Below are 23934 nucleotides of genomic sequence, written 5' to 3'. Positions count from 1 at the left end.
AATTTATATTTATATCTGATTAACTAACTTGTTAAAATGAAGTTTGTTAACATTTTTTTGCATAACCATGTCCTATTTATACTAGCCATGTGCCTCCTGCACCCTTTCAAGCTTTGTTTCCTGCCCCATGAAGGTACTTGTATCCTACATTTTTCACTAGTTTTCCCCTTTACAGGCTCTTCTTCTAACTGCTGTATTGTCTTCCATTCACTGCACAGATAGAAAAGAGAAGGACCTGCTGCCCTGTCTCTCTACGACAGCCTCAGGAGCAGAACATAGCATTTATTATACAGCAGTACTGAGCAGTGTAACTGTGAATGCTGCACAGAGGTGAGATATAATTCTTAAAGGGTTACTTCCAAAATCACAATGTGAACTTATAATAATATACACAAATCTTTATTAATTTGTGCTAATGTAACCCATTTTTAAATCTGCCCTGTTTTACACATATCACCTCCCTACAGATCACTCTCTAGACTCTATTTACTCTTCAGTTGCCATTGGAACCTTCCTGTAGTTTGAAGGGCCCTGGTCAATCATGCACATTGCAGTCTCTCACAGTTGGCATCCTGCCAGCATAACTGTTCTATGTCTAGAATGGAGCTTGTACTATGAGGGATGATGTCACAGAAAGGGACAGAGCCTCCTTCATTACAGTGCAAAGAGATCATATCAGGAAGATTGGTACCTGTGTGACATACTGCAGGATAGACTCTACAGTGGGTATGGAAAGTATTCAGACCCCTTTAAATTTTTCACTCTTTGTTTCATTGCAGCCATTGCATCCCCCCTGGCGTGGGGATATGTGAGCAGCCATTTCATCTTATGACTGCTCGTAAAAACCGGCCCAGATGCGCCCTATTAACCCTCTCAGCACTACGTGTGCTGAAGCATGCTTTTCCTGGGTTTACATCACCGAAGATACCAACCTCAATGATACATATCTCCCCTCAAGGACCTCTCCGGCGGTCATCTTACAACGAGAACAGCCTCTCTAAATGCAAGTGAATTCAGCAAGTGCTGTCATGTCTAGTCGGAATGTAGCTAGACGTATGCATATTGTATATTTGCAGTCCAATGACCACCCACTCTCATCACTGGCATCGGAGAATCCTGACAACACTCGCTGTGAGGATTCAGAAGTCTTCAGTCACATAGAGTGATTGCAGTCTTTCATCACAAACCTGGACAACCATTTTAAATGATACAGCCTGAATATTCTAAGACAATATTTTACACCAGTATGAATTTATTTACCATATTATTTTTTGAGAAGCTGCTGATATTGAAGAGCAAATCTCTTCTGCTGTGTATCTGCATCTGAAGGTGAAAAAGCGCCCATTCCACTACACTGTTTCTTCCAATATATCTGTTAAAAACAATAAAAAATAACATTCTTCAAAGCACAGATCACAGACAAAACTGTTGTTAATTACACTCAATGGAGGACAATCACCTTTTCCAAGAGGTCTGCAAATTTACAGCTAGTAGGAAACCCTAATATTTTATAATTTTTTCCTTTTTAAAATTTCTACATTGTACATGTCTTTGTTCTGTACTGTGTTTTCAGTTGTCCATTTTACATGTGTATTTTTGTCAGATTTTTGTTAAAGGCTTAAGACCCAATTCATCAGTTTGCATTATAATTCTGGTGTAAAAGTGCTTGAAATGTTGTGCACCTCATAGTTGTAGAAAATGTTTTACTTTTAGCATTTTTATGACTGCTCCGTCAACTTTTTGAAAAGTAGCTCATATATGGATGTGTGGTGCCCCTGCTGTGCATCAGTGCCACAGATCCTAGAGGGGTGTGTAGCGCCCCGAGGGTTCAGTCGCTACAGAGGTATTGCACCTCAACCAGAGATGTGATATCCCACTCCCGGGTAAGGATGGTGTGTGGACCGGGACTCAGTTAGCTGCATGCATCACACACACCCCATTTCCGGGGGACAGCTCAACGGTGCTCCCATTAGTACAGTAATGCAGGCACGACAGATCATGTCCCTGGCTGGAGTGGGGAGGGGGGAGGAAAACCCAGTGATGTAGGAGCAGGAGGGGACGGTTTCTGGGCATAGGCAGGAGCCCATTAGTTGCAAGTCACCTGGGCTCATACACTAGAGGGAGGTATAAGAGGTGGGCACCATCTTAGTTCTGGGTCAGTTCAGGCAGGAGGAGAAGAGAGAGAAGGAGTTCAGCCAGAGAGGGCTGACAGGTAGCTGTGGCTCAGTCTGGGCCCAGCTCCATGAGGCAGGCCTAGGGTGAAGGCCGGAGCCAGAAGGAAGGAACAGAAACAGAAAGGAACAGGAACAGAAAGGAACAGCAAAGAAAGAGAAGTACCCAAAGTGTAGAAAGGCCCAGAGACACGAAGGCAGAAGGAACCCTAAGGACCCAGGAGATTACGGGTGACGTGTTGGCAGAACAGGGTACAGGATCCCAAGTTGGTGGAGGTGACTAATCCTTAACCAAGAACCGGTGGTCGTGATCATTTACTGGTGCGACCCCTCACTACACCTACTAGGAAGGCACACCACATAGGGTCAGGGAAGTGGACACCCAGTCCTCCCAGGAGAAGACCCGAGGCAGCTGGACAGAAGTAGTGTCACTGGTGGGGCACGGCTGACGAAAGGATAGAAGGGAGTCCTGTGCCACACTCCGGAATTGCCTGGGGGTTGATCGAGCCCCCTGCCTGATAGACGCAGCACAGCTCAGGCGGTCCTATCTGTGCACAAGTGACCTGGATGAGAACTGTGAGTAAAGAACCTGAACTGCAACACCTTGTCTCTGTGCTTTCTCACCGCATCGGCACTACTAGTACTAGGACGCCCCGCACCACCACCACCATCATCACTCTACACTGCCCTGAGGCTATACTGCTCCCGTGGGGAGTTGTACTACACTCGGCTGCACCCACAACACCAGCCTCAGCGGTCTGGCCTGCAGCGGCGGTTCATCCTGACCGCAATCCACGGGTGGCGTAGTCGGACATTTAATATCATCAAAACCACATAAATAGACTGCCATTGGTTTGACCACCCTGAGCCACTGGACCGGGTCGCCGCCTCGGTGGCTACAGCCCCCAGCATCCCACAAAAGGGCCCGGTTCCAGGTTCCCCGCGCGGCCCAAGGGGCACGTCAGGTGCATAAACGGATTTCTCCACAAGAGGCCCTCACTACATGCAAACACCTCCACCTTCCACCTCATACCAGCAGAGGGAGCCCTGATAGGGATATATAAAGGGAAGGTGGAGCCATGCAGCTCAGTCAGTGTTCAGTCTGCAGAGAGACAGGATGTAGCTGCACGCAAGCTGCTGTGTGAGGCAAGCTAGGCCTCCAGCAGCCCTGAAGCCTAGTGAGGGCCCAAGCGGGGCCGAAGGCAAGTGGAAGAAAGTAACATAGGGGGCAGAGGAGCTTTACAAGCTCACCCCAGAAGCATATACCGGACATCGGGTCCGAGTCTACGTGGATCTTCATGACCAGTAGAAAACAACTGGAACCCCTGGCGAACTACATGTCCCAGGATCACCAAAAGCTGATACGTACCAGGGTCAGGAATCACGGAGACCCCAAAGAATAGGGAGAGTGATCTCCAACAGAAGGCCCTATCACCAAGTCAGCAGGTGCAGAACAGAAACAAAGTTAGGCCTAGCTCCAGGCAGGTCAGAAACTTACCACACAAAGGCAAGAAACAGGAGGCCCTACACCCACTCACTGGGGAGAATCCGGTCGTGCACCCCTCACCCTACAGTGCTCCGGGACGTGCCTGAATTTCCATCAGTAAAAGGTACTGAAGTGACTATCGTGTCTGTCCCTGTTCTTGCTCTGACCCGGCTGGGTCCCATCTGTCCCTGCATCCTTTCATCTACGCTGCCCTGAGGCCTAGCTCCACCTGTGGGGAGCTATACCATGCAAGCTGCCTTAACACCGGCCTCAGTGGGCTGCCACAGCGCTAGTGATCCTCACCAGACACCACAGGTGGCGTCACGAACATTTCCAAACCTATTATCCCAATATACATTCCCCATTTTTCAGTTGTCCGCCCTGGGCCACGGACCGGGCCAGCCACCGTGATACCCCTCAAGCTCCTGAAGGCCCGGTGCCGAGTGCCCCACGGCCCCGGGGGCACGGCAGATGCAAAATGGAATAGAAATGTTTAAATGCAAGTCAATGAATTATGGGCTAAAAACAATACCTGTATGCAATGCCTATAATGTGCTCAATACCATAAATATAAATCCTCAAGAAACAAAAATAAAACTAATTATAAAATCAAACTGTCCCCTACGTATGTATTTATAGTGGTAAAAAAACTACTAGTCCCAGCAAGCTGTTCGAAAATGTAGCACTACTACAGCCATGTACTTCTTGCCTTTGTATCTGATGTGGTTATGCCAGGGGTGGACATATCGCCGATGTATAAGGCTTGGGCCCGTAGATGGAGAGGGGTCTACCGACATCATCGGCTATTTCAGCTGGATGTTCATCCGAGAACACACATACAGCTGAAATGTATTGCGGCGCAGGTGACCCGCCGGTTCTCTGCGATACATACCGCCGGTCAATCCGAGGCCGACAGCTGATGTTGGCGGGCCCGTGACTTGGGGCGCATGACAGTGACGTCATGCGACATGGCGGGGATGTGGAAGTCAGGGTGAGGTACATTATCCCAGGAATGGGACCAGGATGGGGAACTTTCTACCAGTATGGGGAACCATGATGGTGCACACTATACCAGGAATGGGCCCAGTATGGGGGACATTATTACTGGAAGGGGAGTCCTTTATTACATACCATCCTCTCTATTTATGTATGGGGTGGTCCATTATTACATAACGTCCTCTGTTGTTATGTACAGCGCCGTCCCATTATTACATAGTATTATATCTTTTTATATGTAGCATAGTCCGTTAAATAGCGTAATGTCATTATTTTTGGTAATCACGGCGCCCTCTCTTTATTACATCTTCTCTTGTTAGATATAAAATGACTGCTGATAGAGCAGCATCTGACCAGAAGACCAGTCCATCAGCTCCTCCATCAGCAAGGAAGCTTTCCCATGTTCCATCAGCCATCATTGCATTATACATCTAACAAGAGAGGAGGGTATGCAATAAAGCCAAGGTGCTATAAATAACAAAAATAACAAGAGAATCCGATATGTTAAGGAACGGTGCTGTACATAACAAGAGAGGGCACTGTGTAATAAGGGACGGCAATATACTATACATAATGAGATGAGACTATGCAATATAGATATATTCAGGTGCATCTCACTGAATTAGAATATCATCAAAAAGTTAATTTATTTCAGTTCTTCAATACAAAAAGTGAAACTCATATATTATATAGAGTCATTACAAACAGTGATCTATTTCAAGTGTTTATTTCTGTTAATGTTGATGATTATGGCTTACAGCCAATGAAAACACAAAAGTCATTATCTCAGTAAATTAGAATACTTTATAACAAAAGTTTGAAAAATGTTTTTAAAATCTGAAATGTTGGCCTACTGAATTGTATGTACAGGAAATGCACTCAATACTTGGTCGAGCTTCTTTTGCATCAATTACTGCATCAATGTGGCGTGGCATGGAGGCGATCAGCTTGTGGCACTGCTGAGGAGTTATGGAAGCCCTGGTTGCTTTGATAGCAGCCTTCAGCTCGTCATTGTTGGGTCTGGTGTCTCTCATCTTCCTCTTGACAATACGCCATAGATTCTCTATGGGGTTAAGGTCAGGCGAGTTTGCTGGCCAATCAAGCACAGTGATACTGTTGTTTTTAAACAAGGTATTGGTACTTTTGGCAGTGTGGACAGGTGTCAAGTCCTCCTGGAGAATTACGTTTCCATCTCCAAAAAGCTTGTCGGCAGAGGGAAGCATGAAGTGCTCTAAAATTTCCTGGTAGACAGCTGCACTGACTTTGGTCTTGATAAAACACAGTGGACCTACAGCAGCAGATGACATGGCTCCCCAAACCATCACTGATTGTGAAAACTTCACACTACACCTCAAGCAGCTTGGATTATGGCCTCTCCACTCTTCCTCCAGACTCTGGGACCTTAATTTCCAAATGAAAATTGAAACTCTGGGACCTTGTGGAGTGTGTCACTGACTGCCTTCTGGACATCTGTCAAGTCAGCAGTCTTCCCCATAATTGTGAAGCCTACTGAAACAGACTAAGGGACTTTTTTAAATGCTTAGGAAGCCTTTGCAGGTGTTTTTTGTTAATTATTTTAATTTACTGAGATAATGTGTTTTCATTGGCTGTAAGCCATAATCATCAACATTAACAGAAATAAACACTTGAAATAGATCACTCTGTTTGTAATGACTCTATATAATGAGGTTCATTTTTTGTATTGAAGATGATATTCTAATTTAGTGAGATGCACCTGTATATATCTATATACATAGCTTAGTTGCCACAAAAGGAGGGGGGCCCAAACATATTTCTTGCACAGGGGCCCCAAGCTGTCAGTGTCCACCCTTGGGTTATGCTATAAATAATATACAGTAACTATGAAAAAAATCTACCCAAATCTGTCCATAATCCATAACCTGAATAAGGCTATGGTGCTGCTTTCTATAAAGTTTTGGTGCCTCAGTATTTATACCTTTATATGCTACAAGTAAGAAGACTACATTCTCCAGGTGACGATACCTTTTCATGTTGAGCAGCATCCCACACACATGCTTTATATTGGTGGCCACACGGTAGAACCTTCCACATTCTCCCTGCAAGGAAGCACTGGCATGAAATATTTATTACCTAATGAGCATAATTTTAGAAAGTATTTAGAAGAGATCATTCCTTACCTTTTCATCAGTAAGGAGCACAGAACTCATTCTGCAGACTACACACTGTCCTGTGGCAACAATGAGTCACTAACACAGCAGACTGTATGAAGTAACGTGTTTGCCTACCTGAATGATCTTGTGGTATGTGTAGCCAGGGTGACATTGCTTACAAAATAAATGATATTTCCTGTAAGAAGCATTGCTCTATACAACCGGACCTCAATAGCTGTACGTGCTGCACTATTTTGTAAGAATAAAAGCTCCCCGTCGGGTATAAAAGCTCAAGGCCCAGCGGTGGGACCACCATGGATCAGCAAGTTATCATCTGTCTGGTGGAATAGGTGATAACTTGTTTTAACAGAACAACCCCTTTAACTAGATGGTTCTGCGGACCAGTACAACAGGCATCTCTTATATAGCAGCAGTTATTACTGATTACTCATCAGGCTAGGGTCAAACAAACGTTTTTCTCTCATCCGAAAAAAAAGCAGATTTTTCTCACGAATCCATAGACTTGAATGACTGGGTGCATTCCAATATTGGAAGCAAATGATGCATGCTGCGATCTTTTTCCTTGTGTAATGCAGGTGCCGAAATGCAACAAGGCGAGAACAGTCAGAAATGTTTGTAAACAGTTTTATACAACAGGTATACTGAAACAAGGGATTAGCAACAAGGGTAATGAACAGTGGTTTGAAATATCAGAAAAATACGAAATTTCTCAAAATAAGGCGCAGTCTCTTAAAATAAGGCGCAGTCTCTTAAAGTAAGGCGCAGTCTCTTAAAATAAGGCGCAGTCTCTTAAAGTAAGGTGATGCCCTCAAGCATGAGAAGCACCACACAAGTTCTTTAACCGTGAATTTGGCCCTAGCGGGGATCACCGGTTATTCCCGCTAGGCCGTGAGTCTCTTTCCGGATAAATTCAATTAAATCACGTTGTGCTACTTTAGCCCCAACCGTCCCCCTCCCAACCTGAGTACTTAAACCCAATTGTCCCCGGTACCGTGGGTGAGCAGTGAAAGTGACGGCCCTGCTCACGTATGCAGCTCCTCTCTGCTTGGCTGTTGGGGGCAGTCTCTCGAGCCTTGGATAGGGGGGTCCAGGCCTCGTCTGTCGGCGGCCGACGTCGGGTTCCGCGAACTCACTCAGCACAGCGATCAGGTTCCTAGTATCCTCAGCAGGCACAGCACTCGAGTCACAACTGTGAGGGATCCGGAGCTCTTTTATCGGTGCCCGGCTGGAGCACCTCTCAGGCCTCTGGATTTGGCCTGTCACGCGGGGTTTCTCAGGACGCAGGGAGCACGTCTGCTCCTCTCTGCTGCTTGGCGCCAAAGACCCCTCAGGTTTGGCGCGCTGGCCTCTTATCTCTCTGAACTCCTTCCTGGAAGTCACCTGATCGGGTCCAGCCTCTGAATTTCTCCTGCCTGCAACTTCCTTTGTGTATTTTGGTTCCGCTTGACTGTCTCTGGCCAGTAGATGGCAGTCTCGCTCCATCCTTGAAACGTCATGTTGAAGTTCTGTTACAAGCTTTTTAGCTCGTTCTACATTCCTCCCTCCTTTTTGCTCGCCAGTCCTCGGGCGAGTGGACTCCTCGCAGAATTGATGTCTCCTTCCAGGCAGTGCAAGCTCAGACAGGAGTTGGGCACACTCCTGCGTTTTCTGTTGGATTCGAGACCAGATAAACTCTTCCTGAGCATACCGGTTAGGAGGAATTCCGGCATTAGCCCGCTCAGTTCTGCGGGGCTCTTCTTGCGGAGGAGACTCCGGGAGATCCGAGGAATCAACTACTGGTGATTGCAAATCATTTCCTGACTCATTCTGACTTCCACTCGGGAGTGGCACCAACGGTTCTGACGGGCCCAACTGCATTGTGGCCCACCCTTCTTCATCCCCCAAGGTTCCTGTATGTGGCACTTCAGCCAACACGTCTGAGGGCCCAGCCCTGTTACAGACTTCTGCTTCAGAGGAGCAAGGTCGCAACATATTACGGTGCAACACCCTGGATGTCGCTGTGTCATCCCCTTCGGGCCTAACCTCGTAGACGGGGTTGTCTGGGTGAACCTTCTTCACCACCCGATATGGTATTGCCTCCCAACGATGGTCCAGCTTACTCCCAAATCGTTTAGCCCTCACCAGCACTCGGTCTCCTGGCTGAAGTGATCCACCTGTGGTCGGGGGCCGAACTGCATGCTCTACTTCCTGAAACTTCTGAGCAACCAGTCTTCTCACGGTATGGAGTCGACGCTGGTGTTCTCGAATCCAGGTACTTGGGCTACTGCCCGGACCGGGGTCTTCTGAGTCTAGCTCCAGTTCGGTGATTTCTCGGCCACTTCTTCCAAACAGCAACATGTAGGGGGTGTAGCCGGTGGTTGCATGAACTCGATTATTATACACCCACACCAGCTCGGACACGAATTCGGGCCACTTCATCTTTTTGTCCGCTTCCAGTGTTCGCAACATTTGCAACAGGGTTCGGTTAAAGCGCTCGCAAGCCCCGTTCCCTTGCGGGTGGTAGGGCGTTGTCCGGGAACGGTCGATCCCATAGATGCGGTATAGCTCATCCATCACTCGTCCTTGGAAGCAGGCCCCCTGGTCAGAATGTATTCGCTTCGGGCACCCATAAATCCGGATGAAATCTTGACAGATGGCCTTGGCTGCGGCTTCTGCCGTCTGATCTTTAGTGGGCGTCACTACTGCAAACTTGGTGAAGTGATCAGTCATGACTAAACAGTGTCCATAACCGTTGTATGAAGTTCCTACCATCAAGTAGTCAATCATCAAGACTTCCAAGGGGGCAGAAGTTCGGATGGTCTGAATGGGAGCTCTTTGCTCCGGGGGCTTGTTCAACTCACACTGGCGACATGTTCGGCAGACCCCCTCGACTTCTTGTCGCAGTTGAGGCCAATACACCAGCCGTTGCAACCACCGGAAGGTCTTTTCTACTCCGAAGTGAGCACCTCTTCTATGAGCTTCTTGGGCTAGCTGTGTTACTAGTGCTCCTGGAACTACCACTTGCCAGGTAACATCAAACTCTCGAGGCAGCTGGATTCTTCGGCATAGCAAGCCATCCTTCAGGAGGAGCCTCTCCCACTGGCCTAGGATTTGTAGGGTAGTTGGAAGTGAAGCGGCTCTGGTTTCCTGGTCGGGTCTCTGATTAAGGGCGACCCATTCTCTCAACTTTGCTAGCTCCGGGTCGGATTGCTGCAGATGTATCCATTCGTCTCTTGAACGTCCCAGAATCTGAGTGGGCCTCGGCTCCCCTCTGGTCTCTTGGGCGTCGACCACAGCAGCGGCGAACTGGCTGAAATCCGGGATCTCGTCGCCTTCGAGCTCCTCATCTCTGTCCTTCTTCGGCCCCGCCTGAGTGACCCGGGACAGGGCATCTGCATGTGTGTTCAGGGCCTTGGACCGATAGGCGATTTTATACTGGAATTTGGACATCCTTGCGACCCACCGCTGTTCTAACGCGCCCAGTTTGGCATTCTCCAAGTGGGCCAAAGGGTTGTTATCTGTCCACACTTGCACTTCTGACCCTGACAGGTACTCAGCAAACTTCTCGGTCATGGCCCACACCAGTGCCAGTAGCTCCAGCTTAAACGAACTGTAGTTGTCCGGATTCTTCTCCGTATCTCGGAGTGACCTGCTGGCATACGCGATCACTCGCTCTTTCCCTCCTTGTACTTGAGCCAGCACTGCTCCCAGCCCATGCAAGCTTCCATCAGTGTACAACATGAACGGCTGCGAAAAGTCAGCGTAGGCCAGAATCGGGGCATCTGTTAGCGCCATTTTCAATGCTCGGAATGCCTCTTCTTGTCGTGGGCCCCACTGAATGGGCTGCCGCTTGGCTCCCCCGGCTGTTCTTCTCAGCAATTCATTGAGCGGGTTCGCAATCTTAGCGAAGTCTTTAATGAATCTGCGGTAGTATCCAGCGAGCCCCAGGAATGCCCTTAGTTCCCTTAGATTGGTGGGCGTGGGCCACTTCTGCACGGCAGCTACTTTCTCCGCAGTGGGGTGCACCCCTGCACTGGACACAGTGTGCCCCAGATATTCAATTTCTCGTTTGAAGAGACGACACTTACGAGGCTTAATTTTCAGGCCGTGCCTTTGTAGCCGTTCTAACACTTGTTCCAATCGGCGGAGATGATCCTCAAACGTTGCGGAATAGATAATTATATCGTCCAGATATATTAAAGTGGCTTCAAAGTTGAGGTCCCCCAAGCATCTCTCCATCAGCCGTTGGAAGGTTCCTGGCGCATTTGTTAGTCCGAACGGCTTTCGATTGAACTCAAACAGGCCCATAGGGAGAATAAAAGCTGTCTTCGGACGATCCTTCTCAGCTACTGGGACCTGCCAATAGCCACTGGCCAGGTCGAGGGAGGAGAAGAATTTGGCGCTCCCTAGTGCAGATAGAGACTCTTCGATTCGGGGGAGTGGATAGGAGTCCTGTACTGTACAGGCATTCAGCTTCCGATAGTCTACGCAGAATCTCAGGGTACCGTCCTTCTTTCGGACCAGCACGATCGGAGCCGCCCAGGGGCTCTGGCTTTCACGGATCACACCGTTCCGCAACATGTGGGCCAATAGCTCTTTCACCTCCTGGTACATTTGAGGCGGGATCTGCCGATATCTCTCTCGGATGGGAGCAGTATTTCCGGTGGGTATTTCGTGCTGAATGTCCCGAGTGCACCCGAAATCATCTTCATGCTGTGCAAACACTCCCTGATATCGCTGTAGAAGTTGTTCGATCTGCCTCACTTGTCCAGCAGAAAACTCAGTCAGGTTAGCTTCCATTTCTTCCAGGAGGTGGCGTCCAGCCAACGGTTCTCTTCCATGTTCCTGGCTATTGAGGGACACCTCTAGGGTCCATGGCTTTCCTTCCACAGGTGCCAGCCCTATAGCGTCAGCTCTAGTAAGGGCCTCCGGCATTACGCACACTCGCGCCACCTCTAGTCGGGGCAACAACTGTAAACTGGTGCCACTTAAATTGATGCAGTGCACGGGTACTCGACCGTGCCGCACGGTGGCCAGAGTTCGAGCAATCAGGAGTCCAGAGGGCGCTTCTTCTCCCTCCATTGGTTCAACTTGAATGTCCACGCCCTCTAAGGACACATGTGCCAGCACCGGCAAAGTGAGTACAGTCTGTCCCACCGGCAGTGTTATTGTGGCTTCGGTCGGTATCTGTTAGAACCTTGCTCTTAGGTTTTTTTTCCTTTGCTGGTCACATGACCTTGTTGGCCTATTTAATCCTGCTCCGCCCTTCTGGCTTTGCTGGACTTCATTGTATATCTACTTTCTAGCTAGCCTGTGCTCTGTATCTAACTCTGTTAGTTTGCTTGGTCTACGGACCTCTATGTTCTATATATGTTGTTTGTTCGTCTGTCTGCTACTATTTCTGTTAGGAGGTGTCCATTTTCCTCCCAGTCCTTAGTACTTGTAGGGATTCCTTCCCCACATCTATAGGTCTCCGTACAGACTAGCTTAGGACTTTAGCAGGTCTGATCGCAGGATCAGGTCCCCTGTTACATCGTAGGGATTCAGCTGAGTTCTATCATAGGGACAGATCTCCTCTCTTTCCTTAGCTCTGGTAGCAGAACATAACAGTAAGTCCAGCCCGCAAATTCTCTAAGGAAAGATTTTTTTGTTCCATCATGGTGTCGGTTCAGGATTTGGCTCATCGCCTGCAGGGACTCTCTCTGGAGGTGGCCGAGCTCCGTCAGCACGTGAGTAGCTGTCCTGGAGCACATTTCTTGGAGCCTAAGGTATGTTTGCCGGATTTATTTTTTGGTGAACACCGAGAATTTTTTTTCATTTAAAAATGCTTGCTTATTGTATTTTCGTTTGAGACCTAAGTCCTCTGGGGATGAATCCCAGCGCGTAGGGTTCATAATGTCACTTTTGCGCAAAGAGCCTCAGGAGTGGGCCTTTTCTTTGCAACCTAGTGATACATGCTTCAGATCAGTGGATAGTTTTTTTTCTGCTTTGGGACTATTATATGATGATCCTGACCGTGTCGCATCAGCTGAGACTGAGTTGAGACGTTTAAAACAGGGATCAGGTAATGTGGAAAAATATTGTACTCATTTCCGTCGTTGGTCTACTCAAACAGGGTGGAACGATTCTGCTCTGAAAAGTCTATTTCTTGCTGGGCTCAGTGAAAGGGTTAAAGACCTGCTAATTGCTTATCCTACACCTGAAGATTTGCAACAGGCTATGCAATTAGCTATACGGGTGGATAGAAGACTGCGTGCAAGGGTTAATGAGAGCAAATCCTCTGCTATGTCAGTTTCTGGTTATGAGAATGTGTGTACTAACAGTGGTGAACCGATGGAGATTGGATCGGTGGCACCTCGCTCTCAAGAAAAAGACCGTCGATTTTTTGAAGGCTTGTGTTTCTATTGCGGAAAATCTGGTCATTTGATTAAAGGCTGTGAGCTTCGTATCAAGAAAGAAAAAAAAATGGTCAGTCATGCCCGTATTGCCTGTTTAAATTCCAAGGGTGTATTTTTAGCTGCTTCCACGATTGCTCAGGAAAAATTAATGGAATTTCGGGTGTTTGTCGATTGTGGGTCTACTCTGAATGTAATTGATGGGGGATTCGTGGAAAGACTCAATTTAAAACCTGAACCTTTATCATCCCCCATTGCTGTGGTTTCTGTGGATGGTTCCCCTTTGAAGAATATTACTCTCAAGGTCTGTGAATTTCCTCTCACTATTAATGGTGTTCACCATGAGAAATTGGATTTGGTAGTGTTGAATAACTTGCCTTCTCCAGTAATATTGGGATTGCCCTGGTTAAAATTTCACAATCCTGTACTGGATTGGTCTACCAGTGAAATTAAATCCTGGAGCCATAAATGTTATGACAAGTGTTGTAACGGGCGTATTGCAGCTTTGGATAGGGGAGAATTGCCTGTTCCTATTCAGGATTTTTGGAGAGTTTTTTCTGAGAAGGAATCGCAGGTTTTGCCTCCCCATAGAGACTATGATTGTTCTATTGAATTTGTCCCTGGAGCGACTCTTCCTAAAAGTCGTTTATTTAACCTTACTATTCCTGAGAGGAAGGCTTTGGAGGAATACATACAGACAAGTTTGGCCGCCGGTCACATTAGGCCCTCTAAGTCTCCTGTGGCGGTTGGATTTTTTTTTGTAAAAAAAAAGGACGGCGGTTTACGTCCTTGTCTGGATTTTCGTGAGATTAACAAAATTACTGTACGCAATCCTTACCCACTGCCATTGATTCCTGATCTGTTTAACCAGTTAATGGGGGCCAAGTGGTTCTCTAAAATTGACCTTAAGGGGGCATACAATCTGTTGCGCATGAAGGAGGGTGACGAATGGAAGACTGCTTTTAACACTCCTGTGGGTCATTTTGAGAATCTGGTTATGCCTTTTGGTCTTACTAATGCTCCTGCATTTTTTCAGAATCTGATTAATGACATCCTTAGACCTTTGATCGGTAAAAATGTGGTTGTGTATTTGGATGACATTTTGATTTATTCGCCGGATCTGGAGTCTCATTGGCGGAGCGTGCGTGAGGTATTACAGTTATTAATGGACAATTCGCTTTTTGCTAAGCTGGAGAAATGTGAGTTCGCTGTACAGAGAATTAGTTTTTTGGGCTACATTATCTCCAGCAAAGGTTTTGAGATGGATCCGGTTAAGGTTCAGGCTGTGCAGGAATGGCCTAGGCCTATTGGTTTGAAATCGATACAGAGGTTTTTGGGTTTCGCCAATTACTATAGAAAATTCATAAAAAAATTTTCTAGTGTTGTCAAACCTCTGACTGATCTCACCAGGAAAGGTGCTGATGCGGTTCAGTGGTCTTCTGAGGCCATTGAAGCTTTTGTGTATCTCAAGGAGAGGTTCACCTCTGCTCCCATTCTTATGCAGCCTGATGTTACTAGGCCGTTTTTGGTTGAGGTTGATGCTTCCTCTGTGGGGGTTGGCGCAGTATTGTCTCAGGATAACGGGGATGGATTACATCCCTGTGCCTTTTTTTCAAAAAATTTTTCGGAGACTGAACTGAATTACGATATTGGTAATCGGGAATTATTGGCTATTAAACTCGCATTTGAACACTGGCGCCACTTCTTGGAAGGTGCGGAATTTCCCGTTCAGGTTCTTACGGATCATAAAAATCTGATATATCTTGATGCTGCCAAGCGCCTGAATGCCCGTCAGGCTAGGTGGGCACTGTTTTTCTCGCGGTTTAATTTCTCCGTTACTTACATCCCTGGTACTAAGAATGTTAAGGCGGATGCCTTGTCTCGCAGTTTTTCTCCCATAGTCGGTGCTGAGAAAGAGGAGAACATTTTACAAGAAGGTGTTGTGATAGCTGCTTTGGACTCCGTTTTGGAAAATGAGATTCTTAAAGCACAGGAGAATGCCCCTTCTAACACTCCTCATGGGAGGTTGTTTGTGCCTGGGACCTTTAGGAGAGATTTGTTTGTTGAGTGTCACGAATCTCGGTTGGCAGGTCATCCCGGAATCTCTGAGACCAAGAGACTGGTGGGTCGCAGTTTTTGGTGGCCTGGATGGCAGAAGGAAGTCATTAAGTGGGTGCGTCAATGTACTATATGTGCTAGATCTAAGTCCTCACATACTCCTGCTGCGGGGTTGCTTTGTCCTTTGGAGGTTCCCAGTGCTCCTTGGACACATTTGGCTATGGACTTTATAACTGACCTTCCCCCCTCTGAGGGTTTTACTGTCATCTGGGTGGTCGTGGACCGTTTTAGCAAGATGTGTCACTTGGTTCCTTTCGTCAAACTGCCCTGCGCTAAAACTCTCGCTAAGGCCTTTGTCAAGGAAATTGTCAGACTTCATGGCGTTCCTACTGACATTGTTTCTGATAGGGGTCCTCAGTTGGTGGCTCGTTTTTGGCGTGCCTTTTGTGATAGGTTGGGAGTTCATTTGTCGTTCTCGTCCGGATATCATCCTGAATCTAATGGCCAGACAGAAAGGAAAAACCAGGATGTTGAGCAGTTCTTGCGTTGTTTTGTGGCAGACAATCAAGAGGGGTGGTCTGAGTTTCTGCCACTTGCTGAATTTGCTCTGAACAATCATACATCTTCTTCTGCTGGTTGTTCGCCTTTTTTTTGTTGTTCTGGGAGACATCCGTCGTTTGGGTCGTTCTCCAAGTTGGGATCTGCCGTGCCTGAGGAGGAGAATTTTTCCGGTGATTTGGAGAGAGTTTGGACGGATGTGCGTGGTAATCTTCAGGAGGCCAACAGAAAATCTAAAGACTACTTTGATAGGAAACGACAGGAGGTTTTGTTCGCTGTTGGTGACATGGTTTGGTTGTCCTCTAGGAATCTGCGGTTGAGGATTCCTTCAAAGAAATTGGGTCCCAAGTTTGTAGGGCCCTTTAAGGTGCTTCAGGTTGTCAACCAATCTGCTGTTAGGTTGGAGGTTCCTACCTCCTGGAGAATTAATCCGGTATTTCATGTCTCTCTGTTGAAAAAAGCTGTTGTATCGGATTGTGACGCCTCTGCCTCTGTTCCTCCGGTGGTGGAGGACGGGGAATATGAAATTTCTCGCATCCTTAACTCTAGACGGTATAGAGGTAGTTTGCAGTATCTTGTGGCCTGGAAAGGTTTCGGTCCCGAGGATAACTCTTGGGTGAGGTCGGATGATGTTTCCGCGTCCAGACTTATCAGAGCGTTTCACAGGAGATTTCCTGATAAGCCTGGTCCTAGGGGATCCGGAGGATCCTCTTAGAAGGGGGGGTACTGTTAGAACCTTGCTCTTAGGTTTTTTTTCCTTTGCTGGTCACATGACCTTGTTGGCCTATTTAATCCTGCTCCGCCCTTCTGGCTTTGCTGGACTTCATTGTATATCTACTTTCTGTGCTCTGTATCTAACTCTGTTAGTTTGCTTGGTCTACGGACCTCTATGTTCTATATATGTTGTTTGTTCGTCTGTCTGCTACTATTTCTGTTAGGAGGTGTCCATTTTCCTCCCAGTCCTTAGTACTTGTAGGGATTCCTTCCCCACATCTATAGGTCTCTGTACAGACTAGCTTAGGACTTTAGCAGGTCTGATCGCAGGATCAGGTCCCCTGTTACATCGTAGGGATTCAGCTGAGTTCTATCGTAGGGACAGATCTCCTCTCTTTCCTTAGCTCTGGTAGCAGAACATAACAGTATCGATACCTTACCAAGGTACTGGGAGGTAGTGGGCAACTTTTGAATCTGACTGACCCGCACGAGGTGCTGGAACACTCTCTTGTTAGCTGGGTCTCGAGTGGCGCGGGTCCAGTTGTTTTTGCTACAGCCCTCAGCCAGGAACTGTCCGACTTCTTTCAGCACATTCATGCCCAGGGTTACAATGGGCCCATCGCCTCCGGGCCCGGTGGTCAGTACAATCCCTTTTCGACCGAGGTCCTTTCCACATGCCCGCACAGACATCCATACTACTCCCGCTACTGGGATAGGTAGTTGATTAGCCGCCACCAGTTTGACAGTGGGTTCCCGGCAGGAACGAGCGACTTCAGGAAAGTGACTTTGGAAGTACGTCTCAGGCATAGTGGTCACTTGAGACCCGGTGTCCATCAAACAACGGATCCGCTGCCCATTGAATTCAGCCCAGATAATGGGCCTCTCGGAGACAATGTCTTCAGAGCTCCCTCTTCTACTCTCTGAAGCTCGAGACCCCACGGTATGCTCCACAACCGTGGGGCATTTTAGTTTAACGGCTGTCCCCTCCTCCTCCTTTCTCGGTTGGGACAGTCTTTGGAGATATACCCTCTACCTCCGCAGGTCCAGCACTCCGGTCCTCGTTCTGCCGATAGGTCGGGTACATGTCGTGCTGGGGCCGGACAGGAACGTCTTTCTCGTTCTGGTCTCCGTCCGCGTTGAGCAGTACGGTCCGTCGGCAAGGGGGCAGTAGGAGTCTTCCTAATAGAATTCAGCTCTCCCCGAATGTCTCGAATTTCCTGATGTATTTCCCGTACCCAATCAGGCTCTTGGTTGGTGAATCCAGGAGCAATTGCCTCATGACTTCTAACTGTGGCTTTGAGAACAGGAACTTCTCTCCCCAGGACTCTAGCTTCAGCCCCTACCTCCAGGAAGCCCATATCAGGGCTCAATCGCAGCCGCTCCTTCAGGATCTGCCTCAGGGAAGGGTCTTTCAAGCCAGCAATCAGTTGGTCACGCAACACCTCATCCAATGGTCCCAGTCCTTGGTTCCCATCTCGAGTTTTCTTAGTGATATGGGCCATCACTTCCTGTAATGCATTAACATACTGATTTACTGTCTCATTTTCCCCTTGGACCCGCTGAAACAACCGTAAGCGCAAGTGTCCCAAATCTGTAGTGTCACCGTGCATGTCCTCTAGAATTTTTATCACTTTATCCACGGTGTCACGGTCCCCAGGTGGGCGGTACATCACAGTCTGTCAGGCCTCTCCATCAAGGGTTAGGAGGGCCAACTCCGCCTGGGCTAGAGGGTCAAGGGGATACATACGGAGCATACTTCTCAGTCTTTCTGCCCAGTCCCAAAGTGACATGCCATCCCCTGTAAACTTGGGAAGATGGCTGAGCATAGCCCCCAGGGGTATATGGCTCCGGCCGGACCCAGCCATAGACTGATCCGCCATCTCTGCGTCTGAATGTTGCATCCTGCCGACTACGCCAAATGTAATGCAGGTGCCGAAATGCAACGCACAGAGACACAAGGCGAGAACAGTCAGAAATGTTTGTAAACAGTTTTATACAACAGGTATACTGAAACAAGGGATTAGCAACAAGGGTAATGAACACTGGTTTGAAATATCAGAAAAATACGAAATTTCTCAAAATAAGGCGCAGTCTCTTAAAATAAGGCGCAGTCTCTTAAAGTAAGGCGCAGTCTCTTAAAATAAGGCGCAGTCTCTTAAAGTAAGGTGATGCCCTCAAGCATGAGAAGCACCACACAAGTTCTTTAACCGTGAATTTGGCCCTAGTGGGGATCACCGGTTATTCCCGCTAGGCCGTGAGTCTCTTTCCGGATAAATTCAATTAAATCACGTTGTGCTACTTTAGCCCCAACCGTCCCCCTCCCAACCTGAGTACTTAAACCCAATTGTCCCCGGTACCGTGGGTGAGCAGTGAAAGTGACGGCCCTGCTCACGTATGCAGCTCCTCTCTGCTTGGCTGTTGGGGGCAGTCTCTCGAGCCTTGGATAGGGGGGTCCAGGCCTCGTCTGTCGGCGGCCGACGTCGGGTTCCGCGAACTCACTCAGCACAGCGATCAGGTTCCTAGTATCCTCAGCAGGCACAGCACTCGAGTCACAACTGTGAGGGATCCGGAGCTCTTTTATCGGTGCCCGGCTGGAGCACCTCTCAGGCCTCTGGATTTGGCCTGTCACGCGGGGTTTCTCAGGACGCAGGGAGCACGTCTGCTCCTCTCTGCTGCTTGGCGCCAAAGACCCCTCAGGTTTGGCGCGCTGGCCTCTTATCTCTCTGAACTCCTTCCTGGAAGTCACCTGATCGGGTCCAGCCTCTGAATTTCTCCTGCCTGCAACTTCCTTTGTGTATTTTGGTTCCGCTTGACTGTCTCTGGCCAGTAGATGGCAGTCTCGCTCCATCCTTGAAACGTCATGTTGAAGTTCTGTTACAAGCTTTTTAGCTCGTTCTACACTTGGACCACTCGGTCTGAGACATGTGCACTGCTTCATTGAATAACATGGGGACGAAAAGACAGATAGCACGCGTCTGATTTTTACAGTCATGTGCACAAGCCCATATGCTCACTTATATAGGGCCATTAATTCCTTTAGTATTCTAAAGACATCATCATAACTGTCTTTGGAGTGTGGGAGGAAATTAGAGAATCAGGAGGAAACCCCCACACACACAAGGAGAACATACAAACTCCTTGCAGATGTCCTTGGTGGGATTTGAGTCCAGGACCCCAGGGCTGCAAGTCTGCAGTGCTAACCACTGAACAGTTACATTTAATGCATTTTTTAAATAGTATCAAGGCATAAATGTGTATCCTCCTATGTGTCCCCGGTTCTTACATATTTGTCGCACTAAATGCCTTCTGATCTTATGATCGTGTAATTATGTTTAATTTTGACATACAGTATGCTTGGGAATCAGATTTGCATTTCATTCCAGAACACCTTGTAAGTAGTGTTGAGCGATACCTTCCGATATCAGGAAATATCGTATCGGATTGGATCGGGCCGATACCCAAAAAGTATCGGATATCGCCGATTCCGATACCGGAAACCAATGCAAGTCAATGGGACACAAATATCGGAATGAAAATAAACCCTTTCTTTCCTTGTAGGTTAATTCTACATGAAGTAAAACAACTAAGAATAATGTAGAATGACATGAAAAGCCGGCAATTCATCAGCGGCATACACCGGTACCCGACAATTTACAACAGAAAGAATAGAGCATCACACATAGATTAGATAGATAGAAACATGTCAGTCACATATATATGAAGTACAGTGACAGTGTTGCTTACTGTACTTGTCATTTAGTGTAAAGGATTTATTTAAAAAAATATTAGTGTTTTCGTGCACCGTCTCTTTAAAAAAGCCGGCCGGCAATTCAGCAGCGGTACCCGACAATTTATAACAGACAGAATAGAGCTTCACACATAGATTAGATAGATAGAAACATGTCAGCCACATATATAAGAAGTACAGTGACAGTGTTGCTTACTGTACTTGTCATTTAGTGTAAAGGATTTATTTAAAAAAATAATAGTGTTTTCATGCACCGTCTCTTTAAGAAAGCCGGCCGGCAATTCAGCAGCGGTACCGGACAATTTAGAATAGAAAGAATAGAGAATCACACATAGATTAGATAGATAGAAACATGTCAGTCACATATATATGAAGTACAGTGACAGTGTTGATTACTGTACTTGTCATTTAGTGTTAAAATAAAGGATTTATTTAAAAAAAAATTGGCGTGGGGTTCACCTTAATTTTAGGCTCTAGCGGAGGTTAAGCAGACAGCTGGGGCAAATGTTTGAAGCCTGGGAAGGGGGTAATACCCACGGAGCTTCCCAGGCTACTAATATCAGCCCCCAGCTGAATACCTAGCCTTTACTAGCTATTAAAATGGGGGAACCCCCCAAAAAAAATAACGTGGGGTCCCCCCTAATTTAATAGCTAGCACAGGCTAGGCAGACAGCTGGGGGCTGATATTAATAGCCCAGGAAGGGTGCCATGAATATTGGCCCCCTCCCAGGCTAGAAACACCAGCCGTCAGCCGCCCCAGAAATGGCGCATCCATAGGATGCGCCAATTCTGGCACTTAGCCTCGCTCTTCCACGCTGCCCTGGTGCGGTGGCAGGGGGTAATAGGGTTGGGGTTGATGTCAGCTTATAATGCCAGCTGACATCAAGCCCAGGTTAGTAATGGAGAGGCGTCTATAAGACACCCCCATTACTAACCCCATAGTCAAAGTTAAAAGAAAACACAAACACCCAGAATAAAGTCCTTTAATTGAAATAAAGACACAATTCTTTATTGTTCTAAATTAAACCATACTTACCATCACGCCCATTCCAGCTGAAGCCATCGATCTCCTGCAATAAAAGTAAAATAATAAAGCAACCTCATCCTTACCTTTCCATGGTTCCCAGGACAGCTCCAGCTCTGCTACATCGAGATGACAGGCTGGACCGCAGCAGAACGCTGCCATCCAGCCTGTCATCCCGCAGACACTGAGAAGCGCAGGCATGCTTGCACTCCTCAGTGTCTCTCTGTGACGTCATCCAGATGAGCCGAGTTCATGTCCAATGAACTCAGCTCACCTCATGCACGTCACTGACAGCGTGGGAAAATTCTCACGCTGAAGCGCTGAGTGCAGGAGAATTTTCCCACGCTGTCAGTGACGTACATGAGGTGAGCTGAGTTCATTGGACATGACCTCGGCTCATCTGGATGCCGTCACAGCCAGACACTGAGGAGTGGAAGTATGCCTGCGCTTCTCAGTGTCTGCGGGATGACAGGATGGATGGCAGCGTTCTGCTGCGGTCCAGCCTGTCATCTCGATGTAGCAGAGCTGGAGCTGTCGTGGGAGCCATGGAAAGGTAAGGATGATGTTGCTTTATTATTTTACTTTTATTGCAGAAGATCGTTGGCTTCAGCTGGAATGGGCGTGATGGTAAGTATGGTTTAATTTAGAACAATAAAGAATTGTGTGTTTATTTCAATTAAAGGACTTTTTTCTGGGTGTTGTGTTTTTTTAAATACTTTACTAGAAATTCATGGTGGTCATGTCTAATATTGGCGTGACCCCATGAATTTCGGGCTTAGGGCCAGCTGATAATGCCAAGCTGGCCTTAACCCCTTTATTACCCAGTGAGCCACCGCACCAGGGCCCTGGATGAGTTGGGTACAGCGCCAGAAGATGGCGCTTCTATGAACGCGCCATTTTCTGGGGCGGCTGCGGACTGCAATTTGCAGCGGGGGTGGCCCAGAAAGCTTGGGTCTCCCTGCGCTGCGGATTCCAGCCCCCAGCTGCCTAGTTGTATCTGGCTGGGCACAAAAATAGGGCGAAGCCCCACGCATTTTTTTTTTAAATTATTTCATGAAATTCATGGAATAATTAAGAAAAAAAGGGCTTCCCTATATTGTTGTGTCCAACCAGGTACAAATAGGCAGCTGGTGGTTGGGGGCAGCCCATTCCTGCCTGCTGTACCTGGCTGGACACAAATATAGTGCGAAGCCCCACGTCAATTTTTTTTTAATTATTTCATGAAATAATTTTTTTAAAAAAGGGCTTCCCTATATTGTTGTGTCCGGCCAGGTACAAATAGGCAGCTGGTGGTTGGGGGCAGCCTGTTCCTGCCTGCTGTACCTGGCTGGACACAAATATAGGGCGAAGCCCCACGTCAATTTTTTTTAAAATAAATCCTTTATTTTAACACTAAATGACATTTGAGGAGTTAATAAAGATGCAGTCCCTAAATTATTATTTATTTTTTAATTAATTTTTCCCAAAACTTTTGACGTGGGCTTCGCCATATTTTTGTATGCCAGCCAGGTACAGCATCCAGCTTCTATGAACGCGCCATTTTCCGGGGTGGCTGCGGACTGCAATTTTCAGCGGGGGGGGGGGGGGCAGAAAGCTTGGGCCTCCCTGCGCTGCAGATTCCATCCCCCAGCTGCCTAGTTGTACCTGGCTGGACACAAAAATAGGGAGAAGCTTCACGTATTTTTTTTTTTAAATTATTTCATGAAATTCATGAAATAATTAAGAAAAAAAGGGCTTCCCTATATTGTTGTGTCCAACCAGGTACAAATAGGCAGCTGGTGGTTGGGGGCAGCCCGTTCCTGCCTGCTGTACCTGGCTGGACACAAATATAGTGCGAAGCCCCACGTCAATTTTTTTTAAATCATTTCAGGAAATTCATGAAATAATTAAAAAAAAATGATGTGGGGCTTCGCCCTATATTTGTGTCCAGTCAGGTACAGCAGGCAGGAACGGGCTGCCCCCAACCACCAGCTGCCTATTTGTACCTAGCCGGACACAACAATATAGGGAAGCCCTTTTTTTCTTAATTATTCCATGAATTTCATGAATTTAAAAAAAAAAACGTGGAGCTTCACCCTATTTTTGTGTCCAGCCAGGTACAACTAGGCAGCTGGGGGCTGGAATCTGCAGCGCAGGGAGGCCCAAGCTTTCTGGGCCCCACCCGCTGCAAATTGCAGTCCGCAGCCGCCCCGGAAAATGGCGCGTTCATAGAAGCGCCATCTTCTGGCGCTGTACCCAACTCATCCAGGGCCCTGGTGCGGTGGCTCACTGGGTAATAAAGGGGTTAAGGCCAGCTTGGCATTATCAGCTGGCCCTAAGCCCGAAATTCATGGGGTCACGCCAATATTAGACATGACCACCATGAATTTCTAGTAAAGTATTTAAAAAAAACACAAACACCCAGAAAAAAGTCCTTTAATTGAAATAAACACACAATTCTTTATTGTTCTAAATTAAACCATACTTACCATCACGCCCATTCCAGCTGAAGCCAACGATCTCCTGCAATAAAAGAAAAATAATAAAGCAACCTCATCCTTACCTTTCCATGGCTCCCACGACGGCTCCAGCTCTGCTACATCGAGATGACAGGCTGGACCGCAGCAGAACGCTGCCATCCAGCCTGTCATCCCGCAGACACTGAGAAGCGCA

The 23934-nt window shown here is 47.4% G+C and overlaps 1 protein-coding gene across 6 annotated transcripts in view; it reads right to left on the bottom strand.

The window, feature by feature from the left end:
* LOC141159456 (uncharacterized) overlaps positions 1 to 23934 on the bottom strand; it is a 511885-nt gene that overhangs the window by 280279 nt on the left and 207672 nt on the right. For 2 of the 6 annotated variants that reach the window (XM_073645459.1, XM_073645464.1), the window contains exons 1-3: positions 6813 to 6937; positions 6658 to 6731; positions 1261 to 1372 (exon numbers count right to left, since the gene is read on the bottom strand). In XM_073645459.1, the coding sequence (XP_073501560.1) occupies positions 1261 to 1372; positions 6658 to 6731; positions 6813 to 6842 (216 nt within the window). In that variant the 5' untranslated portion in view covers positions 6843 to 6937. Of the gene's footprint in view, positions 1 to 1260; positions 1373 to 6657; positions 6732 to 6812; positions 6938 to 23934 lie in introns of those variants that run through there. The other 4 variants (XM_073645460.1, XM_073645461.1, XM_073645462.1 and 1 more) reach the window with 3 other exon arrangements.

Source organism: Phyllobates terribilis, unplaced genomic scaffold, assembly GCF_046119375.1.
Source record: "Phyllobates terribilis strain yellow unplaced genomic scaffold, ASM4611937v1 Scaffold_1__5_contigs__length_1240528914, whole genome shotgun sequence".
NCBI classification, from domain to species: domain Eukaryota; kingdom Metazoa; phylum Chordata; class Amphibia; order Anura; family Dendrobatidae; genus Phyllobates; species Phyllobates terribilis.
The sequence above is the reverse complement of the archived record's forward strand: the minus strand, read 5'-3'. Positions and strand labels throughout refer to the sequence as shown.